The 17968-nt window shown below is 42.4% G+C and overlaps 1 protein-coding gene across 1 annotated transcript; it reads left to right on the forward strand.

The window, feature by feature from the left end:
- Window positions 1–895: 895 nt before the first annotated feature.
- On the forward strand, window positions 896–15290 carry tcirg1a (T cell immune regulator 1, ATPase H+ transporting V0 subunit a3a). The gene is made up of 21 exons (XM_071505448.1): window positions 896–1211; window positions 1476–1554; window positions 2290–2438; window positions 2614–2709; window positions 2828–2892; window positions 3054–3180; window positions 3877–3959; window positions 4082–4175; window positions 4360–4431; window positions 5619–5759; window positions 5995–6145; window positions 7026–7159; window positions 8036–8181; window positions 8279–8369; window positions 9138–9256; window positions 9346–9559; window positions 9645–9752; window positions 11183–11287; window positions 12088–12205; window positions 13085–13256; window positions 13344–15290. Exons 1-21 carry the CDS (start codon window positions 1095–1097, stop codon window positions 13426–13428), a joined length of 2466 nt encoding a protein of 821 aa, XP_071361549.1. The 5' UTR covers window positions 896–1094; the 3' UTR covers window positions 13429–15290.
- Window positions 15291–17968: the final 2678 nt, after the last annotated feature.

Below are 17968 nucleotides of genomic sequence, written 5' to 3' on the forward strand. Positions count from 1 at the left end.
TATTTTATGTTTCAGTTGTTGTATTTAATAATACATAATTATATTGTGTATTTTATGTTTCAGATACAAAGTACAATGTCCAGGAAGCAAAGCAGTGAAATTAGGGTTGGACTCAGCAGCAGGGCAGATTGTAGAAAACTACAAATCTGAAAAAGAAATTATATCATATGTAGTAGGAAGTATCTTATTATTCAATATTACCTCTCCCTGTTTTTTGATTTTCCCTGTTTTGTAAAGATTTCCCTGTTTTCACTCCCTCTTTTTTACACTTGTCAAAGAGCTGTATCCTGAGTATGAAAAGTTATATATAAATAAAGTTTTTGTTATTATTAGCAAATTATTTTGTTCATCATTAGTTTTATAATATGGCTTCCTTTTCTGTTCATCATAAGCTATAAAATACATAAATTGTGCCTATTTTGAACTAACGATGCAGAACACTGTTGCATGGTTTTGTTTAAGTCAAACAAAAGCTCAGGACAGCTTGTGCAGTATGAGTGCCATCTCTCTCTCAGTATGTTTCTGATTGGAGTAATAAGTAGTAGGTTGCAACCATTCTCCTTCTCCCCATAACTATTTGTCATAATAAGATGTTTGGGTCGAACTGTGAAAACAAATGTGTAAAAACAGCATCTTAAGTTTTCATGAAAGTGCCATCTACACATGAAGCAACAGATAACACTAAATTAAACTGACTCCTCATGTCGTATGCCTGTCTCTTCCTCACTGCTTCCTCCTCTAATCTCCCTAAAACAATTACTGTGACTGCCGCCTTAGGTCACATGAAGGAGGTTAAGTTTCATGGGTTTGTGATTAGAGCTTCCCTCCGAATCTCCTCCTGTCCACTCCTTGGAGATACAGTCTGCAACAGAAGTTATCCTGGTATCTACGGACTGGCAGAAAATCATAAATTGTAATTTATTTCCTGGCTCTTGCAAACACACAGTAAGTGACTGTTACTTGTTGCTTGAGTTTGTGGACAAAGCAACAGTGGAGATTCATTCCTGGCTTTAGAGCTGCAGATATATTTTTGGACTTTGTTACTGTGTGGTTGCATCATCCTCAGAGACCATCTCCTCCTTCAGGTGGTCATCATGGGAGCGCTGCTGCGAAGCGAAGAGGTGTGTCTGGTCCAGATCTTCCTGCAGTCTGGATCAGCCTACAACTGCGTGAGCGAGCTGGGAGAGCTGGGGCTGCTGCAATTCAGAGATGTGAGTTATCGACAGCCCATTTGAATTTCTTGCTCAATTTACACCGTAGGAGCCACGGAGAGCACATGTGATGTGAAAAGAACAACGTACACATACATTCATGAAGTATGTCAGTAATGGTGAATAGTGAGTCCTCTGTTCCTGGATGTAAACCACTTTTAGATCCTGAGTTTGGTTATTTTGAAATTCTGAAATGAAGACTCACTATCATCTTGTGTTTCTCTGTTTTCCTCTTTGTGTCTCTGCCCCCGTCCCTCGTCACAGCTGAACCCTCATTTGAACTTGTTCCAGAGGAAGTTTGTGAGCGAGGTCAGGAGGTGTGAGGAGATGGAGAAGACGTTCGGTGAGTGAAGAGACACCAGCTGAGACCCCGTCCCAGACTTCACCCAGACTCAGGATGCAGATTATGCTGTGGATGTATATTAATTCTCCCATAATGCAATGCACAAAAGACAGAAAGAGAGAGACAAAATAAAGCAAACTGAAGATTGGTGGTGAGATAGTTCCATCTCTTCATCTTCAGTTCAGTCCTGAATGTTTTTTCGCTATCATTTAAATAAAGAGCTCTGAGAAGGCCTCATTTAGCCTCCATACTGTTACTGGGCCGGATGTAGGCTGCGAAACATTTCTGAGATTTTGAGGAAAGATTGTGAATCACTAGTTACACCATAGTGCTGTGATTCAGCACACGTCACAAAATCTGGCACAGACTGTGACAGAGAATTCATTGGAACCATCTCACAGAGTGGGAGTTATTGGTATTACAGGTTATTGTTTGATGACCACAAATCCCTGTTGTGCAATACAGCGAAAGCCTTGAATCGCGTGTACCTGCTGTAGGCATTCACATGATTACTTTGTCTTTGTATTTTTCTAGATCATGTTGTGTCTCTTGGTTTGAGATGAGGTCTGTTGTATCAGCCTGTAGCTTCTTGACTTGTCACATCCGTTTATGCCAAACCTATCTGTGCAAATAAAAATGCTGGTTAAACAGAGTAGGATACATCTTTAATCTGCTGTCACCCAGTCTGGACTAACTCCTCCATGTTTTCCTGTCCGTTCTGTCGCTGGCCTCCAGCCTTCCTGGAGCAGGAGGTCAGTCGCTCCCTGTCTCCCCCTCTGACTGAGCTGCTGACTCCTCTGAGCCCTGCCCTGCCAGCCCCTCAGCCCAGGGAGCTGTTAGCAATCGAAGAGGAAAGTGAACGACTGGCCAGAGAATTAAAAGAGGTGTGTTTTAAACATGCACACACACACACTAACACACACACGCACACTGTCTCATTGTTTCTCCCGGTTCCTGGTTCAGGTTCTTGTTCACATCTGATCTGATGCTCATTCTGTTCTTCTTCCTGTCTCTGTGTCTTTTCATGCTCTTGACCTTTGACCTGTCTTCCATTCTCAGGTGTCAAAGAACAGGGACAGTCTGAGGGCTCAGCTGATCCAGCTCTGTCAGTATCGTGGGGTACTGATTCAGACACACTCCCTCACCCAGTCACAGGTACAAACCAAACTGTGAGTGTGTTTGTCGTTTTTGGCCTGAATGGCCCACTGTAACGCTTGTGTGTGTGTGTGTGTGTGTGTATGGGTGTGTGTGTGGTGTGTGTGTGGGCTTTCAGGTCACATACCCCCCTCTTCCTCCCTCTCTGGACACTGTGGACTGTGATCAAGATATGCACCTCAGGTTGACACACACACACACACACACACACACACACACATACATATACACAGACGCGCACAAATAAAATCTAAACTGTAATTTACAGTAATTTCCAAAACTGATTTCTGGGTAAAATGTTTAGGATACTGTAGAAGTGTGTACTCTGTCCCGCCACCTTACAGTTTCATAGCGGGGGTGGTGCTCCCGTGGAGAGTGTCAGCCTTTGAGCGGCTGCTGTGGAGAGCGGGCCGAGGCTGTGTCATCGCTGATTTCCAGGAGATGGAGGAGAGCCTGGAGATACCTGAGATGGTAGAGCTGATGTGATTCTATTTTTCTTCTGTTCCACCGTGGATCAGTCTGACGCTGTGTCCCAGTTCAGGGGCCACATCCTTCGGAGGACATGGCCCTTCATGGCCGTCGTAGACCGTAAATCCCGAACTGGCATGAGACGGTCTGGTCCAAGGAGGATCAGCCTTCACGGTCTATGACGGCTACGAAGGGTGACACCTTCATCCTCCCAAATGTCATGGTGATCATTTGTGACGTAAATCCTATAACATAAACTGTAAACTGTCGTAGCTACGTGACAGTGTCGTAACAACAACACATTAAAACAGACAATTCAAATAATAATGTTTGAATTTACAGAAGTTGAACATCTCTCTCCAGTAGACTCAGTGTGCACTAAGAGGGAACACTGAAACTGGGGTCACTTTCAGACCGCTCTTTGAGAAAAGCTTTTCTATGTGCAACACTGGTTTTTACTGGGTTTACTTGTAATTTTGAATTCATCATTTTGATATTGTATAGCTCCTGTTTTTATTTCTATTTCTTATATTCCTATCTTTTATTCTTCTTATCTATACTGATATATACTGACAAATGTGAGGCAGGAGAGGAGTCTCAGTTCTCCTGGTGGCTCCTGATCAGATCAGATTATATCTTGACACTAAAAGACTTGATCTGAGTGATCTGAATGATTTCCTGCTCGTCCTCTAATTCCAGGGTGAAAAGGTGAAGTGGACGGTCTTTCTCATCTCCTACTGGGGCGACACCATTGGACACAAAGTCAAGAAAATCTGTGACTGGTTAGTTTCAGAATATTCCTCCCGGTCAGGCAGATTATCTGGTTCCTGGACGATGGGCAGATACATTGTGTTGTGTGTTTTTTTTTTTCTCTCTCATGGTGTTGTGCTCTTGTTTTGTGCAGTTTCCACACAAACACATTCACATACCCAGAGAGTGCCGAGGAGAGACAGGGAATCCTGATGGGTCTTCAGACCAGGATAGAGGACATCACAATGGTAAGAAGTCACTTTGGTCAAATCTCTTGCTAGCAGTGTAACAACTACAGTTCCCATGAGCCTTTACCATATGTGTCCATCAAAACCAAATGGAGCTAACTCATCTTTAAACCACACTCCAGCTGGTTCAGTGAGAACTCAGCAGCCGTGACTGACTGCCCAGGTGTGTCCCTGTGCTGTCCAGGTGCTGTCCCAGACTGAGAGTTACCTGCAGCAGCTGCTGTCTCACTGTGTCTCTGTCCTGCCACAGTGGAAGGTACTTCGCCTGCAACTCTATGGACTTCATGTTTCATCTTATAATCTCTTCCCTGTTGTGTATTTGATTGTTTTACTTCCTGTCCTTATGTGTGTGTGTGTGTGTGTGTGTGTGTGTGTGTATGTGTGTGTGTGTGTGTGTGTGTGTATGTGTGTGTGTGTGTGTGTGTGTGTCTGAGTGAATGTTGAATTTTCATCTGTTTTTTTTTGTTTGTTTGTTTTTGTTTTGTTTTTTTGTCAGGTTTATTGCTGTAATACTGATTTGAATTGGACCACTGTCTAAATGGGAAAAGGCCCTCATGTTTCCCTTTAGCTGATTTTTAATATCTCCCATGTCATGTGAACACAAAGTAAATATGATGTTTGTTAGCAAGTTTTTCTCTTCCTTCTTTCTGGTTTAGTAAATAGAATATATTTTTTCACCAGTTTTCACAAATGACAAAAACCTATACCTAAAAATCTTAGAAAGAATATCCTGGCAGAAAAAAAACCAAAACAAAAAAAACCAAAACACTTGCCTTTAAGGACTTTAAGGACACATCAAGATGGTGAAACTAAACTGAGACTGTGTTTCCCAGTCATCATTCTGCAGTACACGTTTTGTGTCCAAAGCTAACACTCAGTGTTAATGCAGGAAGTAGTGAACTGATGTGCTGAGGTACAGAGGAAGTGGACGTTATGGCAGTTCACATCCTTGTTGTAATCACAATCTGAGTACTTAAGTGGTTTTAATCAGCTGAAATCAACCATACTCTAATCACTTTGTAATTACCAGGAGTAATGGATGTTAAACACAATTTCTTCCTGCATGCTGGAACATGGGGACTCTGAACAGGATCAGGGTCAAGGTTATGAGTGTGGTGGAAGTGTCAGAAAGGCTGAAAAAACTGATGTAATATGACGTTTTTAAAAACAACAACAACAACAACCTGACACTCTGACACTGCTGAACAGCTCAACTGTATATGTTGTGTAATGTGGTCTGTGTTTTTATTTTCTCATTGTGTTTTGATCACTTGTAGATGCACAGTACAGTTATCCATCATAATGCTTAACGGCTGATGCGGTTATTATTTGTACCCCAGTCCACAGGGAGTGGTTAGATCCATTCAGCAACAACCTGCATGATATTCTCAGTGTGAATGTGTGGTTAGAACAGCACTAATGTGTGTGTCTGTGTTGCTGCAGGTGTGTGTGGCGAAGTGTAAGTCTGTCCACACGGTGCTGAACCTGTGCAGTCCTTCTGTGACAGACAAATGTTTGATCGCAGAAGCCTGGTGTCCGGTGAGGAAGCTGCTGCTGCTGCAGAGCGCTCTCATTGAGGGAACGGTGAGCGACCACGAGATCAGGAAAAGGTCTCGTTCATTTCGTCTCTTGATGTGCAGATGTAGTATGTCGCTCCTCGGCATCTGTTCTCCTCTTATAAACCCCATGGTGTTGAGGTTTGACAGTTTATTCTGTATCATTGCTGGTAGAAAACCATTTGTGGAGCCTCTGAGGACCCACATGTGTCCACTGAGGCTTCAGAAAGCTGATGTCAGTCTCCTCTCGCTCTCCCTGCCAGAGGAGAAGTGCCAGTGTTTTGGACTCCTTCTACAACCGCCTCCCCTCCTCTTCTCCCCCTCCCACCCTGTTCACCACCAACTCTTTCACAGCTGCTTTTCAGAACATTGTGGAGGCCTATGGCGTGGCCAGATACCGGGAGGTTAACCCAGGTAATCGGTACACACACCTGTGAACCGTGTGCTGTATGTAATGACCTTTATATATGTATAGTATGTGTTCAGTTCAATTCAATTCAATTTTATTTGTTTAGCGCCAAATCATAATATACATTATCTCAAGGCACTTTACAGGGTAAGGTCAAGACCTTACTTTGTTACAGAGAAAAACCCAACAGTTCCCACAAAGAGCAAGCGTTGGCGACAGGGGGGAGGAAAAACTCCCTTTTAACAGGAAGAAACCTCCAACAGAACCGGGCTCAGGAGCATAACAATGGAAATTTATCTGGTGCCTCCTAATAATGTTTCCTAGAGGAAGCATATATAGACTGAAAAGTATTGGTCCTAGCACAGAACCTTGTGGAACTCCATGACTGACTTTTGTGATGATAGAAGAGTCATTATTAACATGAACAAACTCTATCTGACAAATATGACTTAAAACAGCTTAGTGCGGTTCCTTTAATGCCGACCATATGCTCTAGTCTCTGTAATAGAATCTTATGATCGATGGTGTCAAATGCAGCACTAAGATCTAGCAGGACAAGTATAGAGACAAGTCCATTGTCTGAGGCTATGACGAGATCATTGGTAACCTTAACCAGAGCTGTTTTTGTGCTATGGTGGACTCTAAAACCTGACTGAAAATCATGTTGATTCGTGTATACGTTTACAAACAAAATTCCAAGTTTATTTATCTAATAACATGTTGAAAAACAGAAAATGTTTATCAGTCATTACATTTAAAATGATTACGAAACATTTAACCCAGAAATCAGTTTTGTAAGGTCACAATATTGTGAAACTGTATATTTCAGTTTAGATTTTATTTGTGTGTGTGTGTGTGTGTGTGTGTGTGTGTGTGTGTAAACAGCCGTCTACACCACAGTGACGTTCCCCTTCCTGTTTGCTGTGATGTTTGGAGATGTGGGTCATGGTCTGCTGATGGCTGCGGCTGCGCTCTGGATGATCCTGCAGGACAACTCCAAGACACAAAGAGGAAATGAGGTGGTGATTTAATTGAAAGAGTTACTTTGATATGGTGACTTAAATTTGTAGAACTTACTCTCAGGCTGTGGAGCTTTCATATTGATACAACAGTGCAACATCTCTGTCGCATTACAGCACCAGCATCTCACCCCCCCCAGAGACAGACTAGTATCAGCTCCACAGGCGGTCTGGGAAAGAAATTCAGACTTGGATTTATCTGCTGGGACCTGACACTGATGGTGCCATAAACTTTATGGATGTCATGACAGTCCACCAGCTGACAGGGATGTGACCTGGTAGTCCTCTTGGTCAGCTGCTTGGGCTCTGGTCTCTTAGTTTGTCAGAAACCTTTTTAGATGAAATTGTGGTTTCTTCAGTGGAGGAAATGCGGAAAAGGTCACTTTTACCTGAATGCTGCGTGCTGCATACTAGGATGATCCAGTGTGAAATAGATGGAGCTGCTGATGTTCATTTAGTCATGAGAGATGTTATTTTTATTATTATGTCTTCAGGTTCTCTGTCTCCTTCTCATGTACATGATATCTCAGAAACAACCTGAGGGAATTTCTTCACATCTGGTACAAACGTTCACTTGGACTCATAGAACTGATGAGAATTTGGAGGTCAAAGGTCAAAGGTCAAGGTCACTGTGACCTCATAAAACATGTTTTTGGCTATAACTCACAAATGCAGGTGGTAGGGATGTTGCCTGGAAACCATCATGGATCATTTAAATAGATTCAAGTCAATCAGAACAGGAGATAATACAAGAAATGACCAAAGTCACCTGATAATTTTCATCAAAGGTGCAGGTGTTAAGTGAGTCACAGTGCTGAACCTTCTGAGAAACATCCAAGTATGTGTGTGTGTGTGTGTGTGTGTGTGTGTGTGTAGATGTGGAGGATGGTGTACGCTGGTCGCTACATGATCTTACTAATGGGCCTGTTCTCAGTCTACACTGGAGCCATCTACAACGACTGTTTCAGCAGAGGCCTCAGCATCTTCCCCTCAGGATGGCATCTGAGACCCATGAACTGGAGGTCACATACACACACGCACACACAAACACACAAACACACACACACACAGATGTATGCATGTTGTGCGTCTGATGATGTTACACTGATGTGTCTGCAGTGATGAAACCCTCAGAGGAAGCCAGTATCTCAGTCTGGACCCCAATGTCACTGGAGTCTTCCAGGGGCCGTACCCTTTCGGGATTGACCCGGTATCAGTCCAGTCTCTACCTGAGCTCCTCCTCCTCCTTTGTCTCTGTACCCTCACCTTTTCTGTCTCACTTTTTTCAAAATGGTTTAACATTTATTTTTATTTCTGTTTTTCTTCTAAATCAATTTTCATCTTAGTTTTTGACCTTTGACTCTAGTTGCTGTTTCCTCTGCTCATCTTAAATATATCTTAAATTACATGCTTCACTTTTATTTTTCCTTTTCCTCAATGACATCTCATCTTTCCTTTGCTTCTGCTTTCTTTTCTCCTCCTTTTGTTCATTTCTTCATTTTACATGTTCTTACCTAATTAATACCACAAGAGTGTTGTCTTTTACCCCAGTTAGCTCATCTCTGACAATAACTATATATAAGACCAGGGTTACCATAAAGAAGATGCGGAAGATAAAAGTGTCTCCTGATGTCCAACATCAGTCATGTCAGTATCCAAACACTATCCCATGTACTATGGTAAAAGCAAATATATGATAAACAATGTCATTATAATAATAATTTATATGTACAATCTAATAATGTACACAACAATAATAATACGATGATGATAATATATCATCATGATAATTATTGTTATAATCACGTTCAGTCTTAATCTTCACCTTTCTTGTTATGCTTATCTTCTTTTTACCATTTCTTCATCATCATCATTGTTTACTTTATTGCCATCCTCTCCTCTTATTCTCGTCTTATCCCTTCCTTTGCTACGTGGTTGATCATTTTGTCCTCCTCCTCTTCTTCTTCTCCCCCTGCAGATCTGGCATCTCGCCAGCAACCACTTGTCCTTCCTCAACTCCTACAAGATGAAGATGTCGATAATAATAGGAGTCGCTCACATGACCTTTGGAGTCTGTCTGTCCTACTTCAACTACAGGTGCTGAAAACACTCAGTACTTTGCCTGATGCTCTACAGTGTGTGTGTGGGACATGTCCACAGGAAGTGTCTCCTCTCTCTGCCTGCAGACAGCAAGGTCAGTGGATCAGGGTGGTTCTGGTTCTGCTCCCACAGCTGGTCTTCATGCTCGGTCTGTTTGGCTACCTGGTCTTTCTGATAATTTACAAGTGGCTGGCCTATGGGTCGGGGTGCTCAGACCAAGCTCCCAGCATACTCCTGCACTTCATCAACATGCTTCTCTTCACTGACGGCAAGGACTCCCCGATGCTGCACCCGGGACAGGTGAGTCACGCTTCTCTTGAGACAGAAATCACTCTCCTCTCGGCCAGTCAGCCTCTCCTCAGCTCCTCTCTGTCTCCTCATGCAGCGGATTATCCAGAGAGTGGTGGTTGTCATGGTTCTGGCATCAGTTCCTGTTTTGTTGCTGGGGAGGCCTCTCTACCTGTGTTACCGTCACAGCTGTCAACGCCCAACAGTAAGTTTTTAAATCCTTCAGACCGAGTTGGTCAGGTGTTAATATCACAGCAGCTGTGTGTTGAACATTCACACTGTACACACAACACGGGCTGGAACTAACCACTGCCTTTGTACACACAGCATGTTTTATTCAACTAATAATAAAAAAATCAGGTCCTGTATTCACAAAACATTTTATATTACCACTCAGAGTTCTCCTAAATCGCACTAAAAGTTTTTCTAACTAAAAGTTTTCTCCTAAATCCTCTTCACAAAGCTGCTGAGACCATCTTTTACTGAGGAAAAGTAAAAACTAACCCTAAGCTAAGAGTGAGACTCTGTTGCTATGGTTATGTTAATTCTCATGGACAAGCTTGTTGTAAGAACCACAGTGATTGGTTGATGAAAGACCAGTCTGTACCGGTGAACACACACATGAGCAACATTGTTGCAGGAATAATAAAACAACACAGAAATAAATTTAAGCAAATTAAATAATAACGATTCTCTTTACTAAAGTAGTGGATTCTCCAAAATGCATCTGTATGATGAGGTTTGTGTCAAATAAAAACTTACATTCAATGGTAAAAAAAGAGAAACCGACTTAAACCTGACAGAGAGTCTAATAGCCGCCTGTTGTACCTGTTGTAATGTAGCTGTGGTTGAGGTCGGGTGTGATATCCACTGTCCCTCACAAAGTGACAGACATGATGAATATGGTCCTTTCAAACAGCTGCCTCAGGCCACTCTCCATTAAGCTCATGAATCATGTGTAGATCCGCTTTACAGCAATGCCTAGAACTGTAGCAGCATCAACACAACATGTATCTTGATGGTGTGATTTTTTTTCCCAGTTTACAGAAACGTCCTTGTCTTGTGATGGTTCAATAATTTTTACACAGCTCCATCTATTGGTGAACATCTAAAGGGAATCGTATGAATTGTCCTCTGATGTGAACAGAGAACATTTACTGTTTGGTGAATAGATCGTCTTACAGATGCTGGAGATCTCCAAGTTGTCAGCATTACGAAGTCGTATTTTCCCCGTTGCCAAGCTAGCTACAACGCCCTTATTTAGCATTTCAGCTGGTGGGTCTTTACTGGATGTTGAATATATCTGTTATTGTGGAACATTTCTCTGCTTCCTCCTCCAGTATTTGTTCTTTTTAAATCCAACCTTCTCTGCTTCCTCTTTCCTCTTCTCTTTCTGCTGCTGCTTCAAACCAATGTGAACAGTGAACACACTGACTTACTGATAACTCCGTACCAGCCACTTCAGAGCTGTTATTGGTCATCAGCTGACCAATCTAAGGTCAAGGTACACCAGGGTTTTACTATCTGAGGAGGATCCACTCCGACAGAGAGGATTTCTTCATAGGTTACTGTTAAAGTCAGAGTGTTTGTGTGTGTGTGTGTGTGTGTGTGTGTGTGTGTGTGTGTGTGTGTTAGGCAGAAGAGCGGTCAGCAGTGACAGACACCAACTCCATCAACGCCCTGCTGGGAGATCTGGAAGGAGGCAGGAGGCTGCAGGAGGAGGAGGAGGAGGAAGGGGAGGTGAGGAAGATACATTTACTGTTTTTGGAGACACAGAGAAGACAACTACGTCTGACATCCAGTCACAAAAGAGGGCTGAAGTTTGAGAGCAGTGGGATATTAGTGTTTGTCAGGGATTCTCTGGTCACATACATAATAAAAAATAAACAAATAGATAATAAAAATAACTTTATTTATATAGGACCATTTAAAACAAAGTTTACAAAGTGCTTGAATAATCAAAGCGAGAGCTGTGAGAGGCTCAGAGGGCAACATAAAACAGAAAGCTGAACTGTGAGGCCAAACAACAGCAGGACAGAAATAAGGCAAAGTTAAAGAGGGAATATAAACAACATACTTCAATATAAATAAGGACAAGTTAAAGGACAATAAGTGACGATAAAAAGACACAACACATAAAAATGGGTTTTAAGTAGTGACTGATTCTGCCTCATCTCTTCAAGCAGGTCATCCCAAAGTTGAGAGGCCGTGATAGCAAAACCATGGTCATCTCTGCCAGAAGGGCCCCACTGAGGATCTTAGATCACATACTGGCTCATATGGTGTGAACACTTCTTTTATGCAACTCAGGCTAGGCATACTTTAAAAGTGATTAGTAAAATCTTAAAATAAATTCTAAAACTGACAGGCAGGGAGCCAATGAAGACACATGAGGACTGGCACGTTGTGGTGCTGTCCGTTAAAACCAGTAAGAAGCCGAGCTGCTGTGTTTTGAAGTACTATGAGGCGGGATAGGGACTTTTTGTTGATGCCAGAAAGGAGGAGTTACACACACTTCTCTGATTTTGTTGCTGCAGGAGTTTGATGCAGTTGAGGTGTTTATGCACCAGATGATCCACACCATAGAGTACTGTCTGGGATGTATCTCCAACACAGCCTCTTACCTCAGACTGTGGGCCCTCAGCCTTGCACACGCACGTGAGTGTACACACACACACACAGACACACACACACAGTCAGACAGACAGACAGACAGACACACACACACACACACACACACACACCTTACGTTAGTTTTGAGGACACATATTGACTTTGACTTGAGACTGTCCACCATAATAAACAAGCCCACAGGTCGTCTGTGCAGCAGGTTATTATGACCCATAATTAAGACGTGGTTGTAGTAATTATGACAGGAGCAGAGGGAAAAGTGCGGTGACGTAGTATATAGAGCGACAGAGTCCAAGTCAGGAAGAGGTTGTGGTGGATGGATGGGTCAACAAAACGCAGGAATATGACACAGGAGAGTGGTGTTCGATTCAAAATGTGAAAGTAGCAGTTTGTGTTGTTTCTATTATCCATGACCATCCATTGTTATTATTGTAACCATGACAACAAAGATGATGCAATGTTGAGGAAGTATTTTAACCCTATATCTAACCAAGCCATAACCATTATTATAGCAACCGTGGTTATAAAGGTAGGTATGCCACTCTTGTACAGTCCGCGTGTTTATTATTGTAACCATGACAACCAAGGTTGCATTACACCTGCAGCCATAAGGGCACTATTTCAGGAGACATTGCTATGGGTCGTATCAGAGGGTTGATGGTTGTTCAGGTTGGAAGAGTTGTTATTGGATTAGTGTATTCAGGCTGAAGTTCCCACCAGGATGTAAAAAAAAAGCACACACACACACACACACACACAGACACATGAAAATGCACACAGGTTCAGATATTTATGTTATATCATGATTTATGATGTAACATGATTTATTACACAGATTCTCCAGGTCTGTAACTGTATGTTAGTGTTACCCAGTGTGTGTGTCACCCTGATGTACTCCCCTGTCAGAGCTGTCAGACGTGCTGTGGATGATGGTGATGCGCATTTCCCTCTCATGGCGAGGCATGCTGGGATCTGTAGTACTGGTGGTCATATTCTCCATCTTTGCTACACTCACCGTTTCCATCCTCCTGATTATGGAAGGGATGTCGGCGTTCCTACATGCCCTCCGCCTGCACTGGTAAGACACACACATACACACATACACACACACACACACACACACACACACACTCACTCTCTCTCGCTCTCTCTCTCTTTCTGTCAGGGTGGAGTTTCAGAGTAAGTTCTACAGTGGGACTGGATACAAGTTCAGCCCGTTTGCCTTCTCCAACATCCTCCACTCTTTCTAGTGTGAGCCTCCAGAGGCTCACCTGTGGCTGCCAGGACAAGGACACAATTGGAAACTTATTATATTTATCAGTCACAACATGCTTGGTGTCTTTTTTTTTCTGTGCACTTCTGCTAATTCTTTCCTGAGCCTTTCCTCAGCTGTGTGTTTCAATCTGAGATATATAATTATATTACAAACTAAATGTTTCTGCACAATGCCACAAGCTTGATCTCTTCTCCAGTCACAGTGTGTAATCATTCATGACACTACGGTCCACACACAAAGACTCCTTGGGCCCTGATACAAAAACACTTTTCTGCTTATCCCAAATCTTTTTGTAATTTCTGATGTGAGGCTTGTTCAAACCAAGCTTCAACCTCCGGGGCTGAAAACTGAAGCCAACAGTGAAGAGGTAAATCCTGCAGTTCCTCTAATGACCACTAGAGTCTGGCTCCAACAATGGTCAATCCCCATAGACTCCCATGTTAAAATGTTACAGCAGAAATAAACATATTTACAGCCTGGTAAAAAAAAAAAAACTGTTTTGGTCTCTTTAGCTAATTTCCTCCTTCATGACAACTGTACGGAGGTGAATTTTTATATAACTCATCTGCTTACATTTCATTAAGCCTTAAAGTTATGTATAATTGAGGGCGTGGCCTCTGTAAGTGACAGGTGGGTACTGTCACAGTCCACTGACTGTCTGCTCAGCGTCACCTCAGTTAACTCAGTCAGTGGATGTGACCTCTCTGTGTTTGTGGTGTTGGTCATTCTGGAGCATTTTTCATGTATGTATCAGACAGATAATTTGACTTGCTGGTTAAATGATGAACAAAAGGTGAGCTCCTGTTTTTTCATGAGAGTGAAATTCTAGTTTAATTTTATTTATATGTAGCACTAACTAGCAGGTACCAGTGTCTGTGCTCACCATAACTGGCTTGTTAGCCAACTAGCTAATTAGCCAAGTAAATGAATTATCCTTCAAGCAAGACGCACAGCTGTGCTAACAATGCTAATGGGAGTGTATGCTTGCCACAAACCATCATCCACCAAAGTCTCAGCTCCACACACGACCCCCCCCTCTTTGCCCATGTTTGGATTAGCTGGGAGTTAGGGGCGGAGTCAGGCACTGCCAAGATGGTAATGAGGGAGCAGCTCACTCTGAGCTTCAGAAAGCTGTGGGTGACGTCACAGAGGCTACGTCCATCTTTATTCACAGTCTGTGGTTCATACGAGTGTTCTGAGTCACATTTTCCAAACTCTCTGAACTGAACAAACTGCTAAACAACACCATCTGTTCCACTCCAACTTTCATTCACAGAAAATGCCGAGGACGTCCACTGAGATGTGCAGCAACTGTTCTGTGTCTCTCTTACTTTTAACATTTCCACAGAGCCATACATCAGTACCATGTCAATTAAACTGAGTTCTTAATTCTTAATTCATAATTAAACTGGGCTTTTAATTTACGTGCCTGTTAAGCAGTGGTTTCAGGATGATTCAAGCCTCGGTCCTGCAGGTTGCAGAGCGACTTGCGGACTTGTGGTGTGGAGCGGTGGTTCAGGGGTAAGGTCTAAGTTGTGTGTGGGGCTTGGTGAGTTCAGGTTGAGCCACAACATTCCTTAAAGCTTCTTTTCCGACATCTCAATCAGTCATCTATCAATCAGCATATGTAATCAAACAAATGGATGAAAGCACATTTCTGAAGAATCGTGGCACAGATGCAGTGTCAACAAGCATGGCTTCATACAGCTCAGCCTTGCTTGCGTCCCCAGTTTCTTTGGTGGTATGAGATAAGCAGGAACCTACTGCAGCTCTTACCAGCACCCACGAGCCTGCACCAGATGGACTCTTCATCTTATGATATGGCTTGTGTGTCACCGAAATGGAACAATTCCATCAATAACTCCAATGATTTTCTCCCTTTCCTGTACTTTATTCAGTCTCTGACATCGGAGTCATATAAGGGTAATAACCTAACTCTGCTAGGACAGGCCTGTGCTTAGACAAAATCCTGCCAGTTGTGCCCCTACATAAATTTGCATCTACAGTGGGATGCAAAAGTCCTTCCCAAGAGTGGTCTCAGTTTGTTATCAGGACCTATCCAATGGAAGGACATTAGACCTCAACACTTGTGATTATGGGTTTCCTGTTAAGATTGAATTTAAATGACCTTAAGAGGAAAGAGTCATCCCCCTCCTCTGAAGAATATGTTTCAAAACATGATAGTGAGAATTTCTATGTTATAAAGTCAGATCTGGGTCAAATGGGGCAATGATCTCACTGACCACCCACAGTTACTGTCACTACCCAAAAGAACCAGGCCTTTTAAATAAAGGAAATATATATCTTATTGTAAGGTTAGGGTTGAGTTTCATGAAGCCCGTCACATTAAAACAATTTCCTGTGTGGTAGCCAGTTAGATGACACTACTAGAGGTCTTCAAAGGTCCACAACTGTGGAAGACCCGACCGAAGCCAACAGACATAAATGATTTATGTCTGTTGTCAGAAAAGAGAGACCCAATCTTAAGAACAGCCAGATCTGACCCGAACAGACCTGAGGACAATCAGACTCAATTCAAACTGTGACTGACAGAGAGAGAACACCAACACCTGCAGCAGCACCACGATCTATCAGTCGATCAATGTGGAACAGCAGCAACATGATAATTTAGAAGCCATGAATGGTTTTCAGAGAGGAATGAATTTTGTGATTTTTATTTTGGTATTGTTATTCATTAGTGTTTGTGATATCAGCTATTAATGTCATCTATTTTTGTGGATTCAAGGTAATTATGGAGAGTTGGGTCACATGGATATGGGTGGTGCTATGGACATTCGAAGTTGATATAAGCACCTGTTCACCTGTGTGTTGCAGGTGGAAAGAGGGTGAGGTTTTTTGTCAGCTACTTTCTTTTGATTGCTGTGGTTATTTAGATTTATTTACAAAAGGAAAACCAAACGAGAAGTTGGACAGAAACAGAAAGACAGTAAAAGCACATCGAGGAACTCATAGAAATGTGCTTCAGCAGTGTTGAACAACGCTGTACCTTCAGGCTATAGCCTCTTCACCTTTAAATCGTCTGTGCTACACACCAGGAATTTTCCTGAGAAAATGGTACGTGACATGATCTTATCAGTTACCAGTTAAATTTCACAGTTGATGACACATCAGAACATGTTGCACATCTTCTATCCAGTTACCCCACATGCACTCGAGAAGGTGCTGGATGCAGCAGAGTCACAGCTCTGAACAGAGGAGACCATTGGCTTGTTAGCTTCTGGCGAACAAACTGGTTTCAACAGGGCAGCTCTACATCTCCTCTCTGCAGCGGGGCCGGGGAATCTTTCTGACCTGCAACAGGTCAGTGTTAGGGCACTGAGTAGGCACAGTGTAGGGCGTTGTTTTATGCCCTGCCAGTGGTGAATGAGTCACAGGAAGTACTTGTGTATTTTGTGATCATGAAAAATCTGGTATGCAGGGGTTGGAGATGAGGGAGGGAGGAAAACATATTACTTCTACAGGTGTACTGTTCAAACCTGTTTGTTGATGGAGTAAGGATGTCAGACATTTCATCATCCAGATGCTTCACTACTATGACATGACACAATTTTTTGAAACCATACAGGATGTAGTGTTTATACGATTATCTTTTTATGACTTTCTGTTATCCTGTTGATTAAATTTGTTTTGGAGGGGTCCAGGGTCATGTGTAAAAGAGGACCGTGGGCCTTTTCTATCAGTGTAGTAACTGTACTGGCTGTATTTAGCTTTCTTTTTTTCTCAGCTCAGATTAGTTACAGGAACGATCTGTGTCTGTTGCTCTGAAACTTTCACATGTTAGCAATACACACTGCCCAATTCTTTTTTCTTTTTTTTTTTTTTTGCAATTTTGTTTATTTAGCTAAATGAGACCATCTGTTGCCACGTTATGCTGAACATTTTTGGAGATTTCAAAATGCTTGTGTAAAATGTGTACTACTGACTTACAATTAGTATCAGAGAGGAAACAGATGACATGCAGCAAAAGGCCTCAGGTCAGACCACTGCAGTTACATAAGCCATCAGTAATCCAAACAGTGTATTTATTTCTATGTATAAAAGTAACCACGTATGTATTTTCTCACACAACACAAAGCTTCAGTCTAATGCTCATTGATAAACTTCTCCAGTCCACTTTAGAGCATTTTACTTGACATTACGTTATTCACAGCAGAGGATGTGGGACACATTGCAGCTTTCTATCTTCAAATACAGGATGACCCCGTTTTATACAGGAAGGGTGGCAGCCTCAGTACTGAGATCTAGTGATATAATTTTGTATTTTTGTTTCACATTATACAGAGGTGTCAACATGCTTTAATCCCATGTCCAGTGAGAGGAAGACTCAGAGCTGCTCCTCCATGAACAAACTACACTATATCAGTTCATCTGTTCAGTTCCTCTGGGGTTTCCTCCTGTTGTTGATCCTGAATCTTTTCCCGTTGTTTGTGTTTGTCCCCTTTTGGGTCCTGAAATCTTTGGGGGGGGGGGGGGTTTCTTGCTCATATTTCCTT

The sequence above is a fragment of the Trachinotus anak genome, unplaced genomic scaffold (assembly GCF_046630095.1).
Source record: "Trachinotus anak isolate AG129_WGS33_773 ecotype Australia unplaced genomic scaffold, CSIRO_AGI_Tana_v1 ptg000019l, whole genome shotgun sequence".
Taxonomy (NCBI): Eukaryota; Metazoa; Chordata; class Actinopteri; order Carangiformes; family Carangidae; genus Trachinotus; species Trachinotus anak.

Excerpts from the sequence above, each read along its gene's own strand:
- tcirg1a (XM_071505448.1), top strand. The coding sequence starts at position 1,095 with ATGGGAGCGCTGCTGCGAAGCGAAGAGGTGTGTCTGGTCCAGATCTTC. Across the intron at positions 4,432-5,618 it reads CTGTCCTGCCACAGTGGAAG|GTGTGTGTGGCGAAGTGTAA; the intron begins GTACTTCGCCTG and ends GTGTTGCTGCAG. Across the intron at positions 11,288-12,087 it reads AGGAGGAGGAGGAAGGGGAG|TTTGATGCAGTTGAGGTGTT; the intron begins GTGAGGAAGATA and ends TTGCTGCAGGAG.